This window comes from Rhineura floridana, chromosome 11 (genome assembly GCF_030035675.1).
Source record: "Rhineura floridana isolate rRhiFlo1 chromosome 11, rRhiFlo1.hap2, whole genome shotgun sequence".
NCBI classification, from domain to species: Eukaryota; Metazoa; Chordata; class Lepidosauria; order Squamata; family Rhineuridae; genus Rhineura; species Rhineura floridana.
In genome coordinates, this window is record NC_084490.1 from 35647808 (window position 1) to 35652130 (window position 4323).

At 38.7% G+C, this 4323-nt stretch overlaps 1 protein-coding gene across 1 annotated transcript; it reads left to right on the top strand.

The window, feature by feature from the left end:
• The first annotated feature begins 3042 nt into the window (after positions 1-3042).
• Positions 3043-4002, top strand: LOC133367930 (olfactory receptor 13G1-like). The gene has a single exon (XM_061592017.1). It carries the CDS (start codon positions 3043-3045, stop codon positions 4000-4002), a length of 960 nt encoding a protein of 319 aa, XP_061448001.1.
• The last annotated feature ends 321 nt before the right edge of the window (positions 4003-4323 follow it).

A 4323-nucleotide genomic window follows, 5' to 3' on the forward strand; every position in this document is an offset into this window, starting at 1 on the left:
TATTCTTACACCTGCAAGACAAGGCACCTAGCCTTGTCTTAATGAACTAAAATGGAATTGAAATACTGAATTTGAATGATAGTTTATTTTAAATTGGGGTGGTGGTGGCGAAAACATGAAGTACCAGCCTCTTTTTCCAAAAAAGTTAAATACAAATTGACATACTTTTTACAGGCTTGTCACTGGTGCTAATTGGAAATTGAAATTGTTAGACATATTTCAGTGATATAATAGATTTTGGGAAGTAACTTTAAAAACAACTAAAATTACCTGTTATAGAAGAAATAATAAGGGGTAATAGGGTCGCCGTAAGTCGTAATTGACTTGAAGGCACATAACAACAACAACAACGAACAGCACCTATCAGGTTTAATGAAAGGTCACATCTTTTCATAAATCACTTGCATGCAAGATGCAGTCAAGATTTGAGCACTTTTTATTTTGGCTTGTATGACCCTATTTTCACCTATACAATTTTAACAGCCAATATATGAAACTTATTAAGACTATAAACGTCACTCCGCTATTTTTATTATTTCTTATTATCCTTTTCCTTATTGTTTTTACTATTTTTTCTGCTAGATTTTGGTTTCATTTTCTTTTTTTAAATCTATTGTTTGTCTTTAGGATCATTGCAAGTAAGATATGTCAGTTACAACATCTCTTTGAAAATGTAGATAATGGCTTATGCATTTTTGTTAAAGGATATGTTATTTGTTTTTTATCATAGTTATGTTGTAGTTTGCTTATTTTTCAATCACCCTCACCACTCTAATTAACATGGTGGGCAAAGTTCTCACCATATTTTCATTAACATTTTGCAGAGATTTTCAGCACTTGTATGTATTTGTGTAACATTGGGTTCAAGCCTTGGATAGCCTGCATGCTATCTGCTCACCATTCCCAATTTAGTTATGTAAAGTAAGGTGGTATATCTCAGCTTTCAATATCAGTAAAAAAACCACATGCCTTGGCTGATCTATCTATCTATCTATCTATCTATCTATCTATCTATCTATCTATCTATCTATCTATCTATCTATCTATCTATCTATCTATCTATCTATCTATCTATCTATCTATCTATCTATCTATCTAGAGTCTCTTTTTAGTGCTGTGTTAGCATTATCCCTGATCCAGTCAGGATTGCTTAATAAATGTTGTGTTGTGTTTTTCTAAAATAGTCTCAATGTTGTGGTGGACATTATACAAACTTTTTTAAAAAGCAAAGTCCTTGGGCTGGATACAGACTTAAGATATTTGCATGTACATCCCATTGAAATAAGTGGGACAAATTAGGGATGACTAATGTTTCACAACGATTGCAGTGAGACCAACCCTTTATCAGCTTCTTAATATATTCATTAATGGGCAAAAAAACCATTGTGGTTTAAGAATATACCTATAGCCCACAGAGATTAGCCCTATAGCTGGGGGAGCCTCATGCAGGTAGGCCGCCACCTCCTCCTGCAGCCAGGCTTGGTGACGTCGGCAAGGAAAGCACCGCGGGCCGGAGAAGGAAGGCAAGGTCAACAATGTCTCCATGGCACCTGGCAGAGGAGCCACATTGGTGGCAGCGCTACTTCAGACGGCTCCTTCTCCCATCTCGCTCCAGAGATCAGAGGCCCTACAGATGTCTTCAAGGTGCAGCGTTGGAACCCCTTTCCCTCTTCCTTCATCCACAGCTTAACCTGCATCTGAGCATACGTCCTTGTCCTCAGCTGCCCCAGCACATCACTGTAAACAAAACATCTCCCCCCACTAGAACCAGTCCAAATAGGTCCAAATCAGCTAGACATTTTTTAAACTTTTAAACTGCAGAAGTTGAAGGTCAGAGGATGGGCCAAGGTCAGTAATAGGATTACAGGTATTCTGTGAACATGGCTTATTCTTAATGAATTTCAACAAATTATGAGACTACTGACAGAAAAATGTCCAACAGGGGTCTGGAATTTGATTTCACTTGTTCTACACTTTGCACTCACAATTTTCTCTATTTTGTGTATCAGCATGAACATTTAGAGGGTTGTTAAGCAAGCATTTCTGAATTATGAGAAACAGCAGAATGGCATAAGAGATATTTTCAATGGGACATTGTAGAATGTAAAAAATCCATGCTGGCTATAATATAAAGCCACTCTCATGGCTGTATAATGCATATTCAAAAAATGCTTCACCTGCTTTACCTGAGCAGAATGACATAGCTGCCTGTCCAAATGTTGTTTTGTTAGTCTGTTTTAAATCACACACATTTTCAGTCAGATCTAATGAATTAACCAGCTCATACAGAACAACTATGAATGCAGAGACTTTCCAAACTGGGAAAAATTATCAGGCCAGTGTGGTGTAGTGGTTAAGGTGCTGGACTATGACCTGGGAGACCAGGGTTCAAATCCCCATATAGCCATGAAGCTCACTGGGTGACATTGGGCCAGTCACTGCTTCACAGCCTCAGAGGGAGGCAATGGCAAACCCACTCTGAATACCGCTTACTATGAAAACCCTATTCATAGGTTTGCCATAAGTTGGGAACAACTTGAAGGAAGTCCATTTCTATTTTTCTCAACAAATACTCACATTCACCTACAAATGATGTAAACCAGGTTAAACATTAGATCATTCCCTTAAACCATTTGTGGTACTCATCCTCATCAACTAATGGCAAATGTAAGAAAATATTCATTGTGGTGCTCTTTTGATAGGTCCTAGGTCCCTGCTTAAATGGGAAACCCATGTGTCTTTTCTTGCTCGTGGTGGGGATTGGCCCGACTGTCTTGGGCATGTTTGATGTCAATGGGACTTATTTCTAACTAACTGTGCATGGAATTGTATCTCAGAGTCAACATTTTCTGATATTTCAGACTGGTTTCCAATAACCTTGCAAATGACTGGGGAAGACAAACAGATGCCAATTTTGTCCATTTGCACAGAAAGACAGTAAGGATGAGAAGGGAAGAGAGTGAATGAAAGAGGGAGGTATGAACTATATATGAAATATGATAATTAAACTTACAATAGAATTTATCTGTTTAGGACACTGGCATGAAATATATTGAAATAAAGAACCAGTCTGCTGCTATGGAGTTTACACTGGCCGGTCTCACTAGCTCTGCAGAATTACAGACACTTCTGTTTTGGATATTTGCATTCATCTATGCTACTGCTTTATCTGGTAACTTCCTCCTCATCTTTACCATATGTTCTTCCAGGAAACTCCACACTCCTATGTACTTCCTGCTCATCAATTTGTCCTTAGTGAATGTGTTTTCCATCTCAGTGACAACTCCAAAATTGCTCCAGACCCTTTGGACCCACACAAAGACCATATCTTTTTATGGCTGCATTATACAGGTGTTTCTCTTCATATGGGCTTTGGGAACAGAGCTTTTTATCCTCTCATTTATGGCTTTTGACCGTTATGCAGCTATCTGCCATCCTTTGCAGTACACAGTCATCATGAAGAAGGAAGTGTGTGTTGGTACAATCAGTGGAGTGTGGATTATTGGGATGCTCCATTCTGCTATGCAAGCTGGACTTATGCTGAAGCTTTCCTTCTGCAACTCTAACTTAGTCAACCATTATTTCTGTGATATACCCCCAGTTTTAAAGCTTTCATGCTCTGACACCAGCCTGAATGAGATGATGTCTTATGTGGGAGATGTGATCTTTGGGATCTGTAGCTGTGGGTTGACACTAACTTCTTACTGCTTAATCCTGAGAGCTATCTTCAGAATCCGTTCCACTGAAGGGAAGAAGAAAGCTTTCTCCACATGTTCCTCTCATCTCATTGTAATCAGTTTTTACTTCTCTACAGTCATTTACACATACATAAGGCCCAGCTCTGGCTACTCTCTAGACAAAGACAAATTTGTTTCTCTCCTTTATTCAGTGGTAACGCCAGTTGTTAATCCACTCATATATTCTCTGAGAAACAAAGAAGTAAAAGAGGCACTCAAGACAATTACTGGAAGAGTCAGGCTGCTCCGGAGACCTCAGGTTTGATCTGCAACAACACTGCTGCTTTTCTTGTTATGGGGTGGAGTTGAACAGGAGAAAAGTTGCCAGAAGTAAACTCTTGGATTGTTCATATTTCAGCAATATATGCTCCATGTGATTGGGAATCAATTGTGGAACAGAAATCCAGGCTTTCTTAAATCTGCATGCATAAAAGCTTTTCATTGAAAATACACCCAAGTGGATCCTAAAATGTTCCTCTTCATTACTGGCTGGTATTTTGAAGTGAAAACCACGTGAGTCAATAGACAGAGGAGTTATGATTTCATAAGTAATATTGTGGTTGCCACAAACACGTGTTTCCCAAAT

What these genes read in the sequence shown, in the direction of transcription:
- LOC133367930 (XM_061592017.1), top strand. Translation starts at nt 3,043, where the DNA reads ATGAAATATATTGAAATAAAGAACCAGTCTGCTGCTATGGAGTTTACA.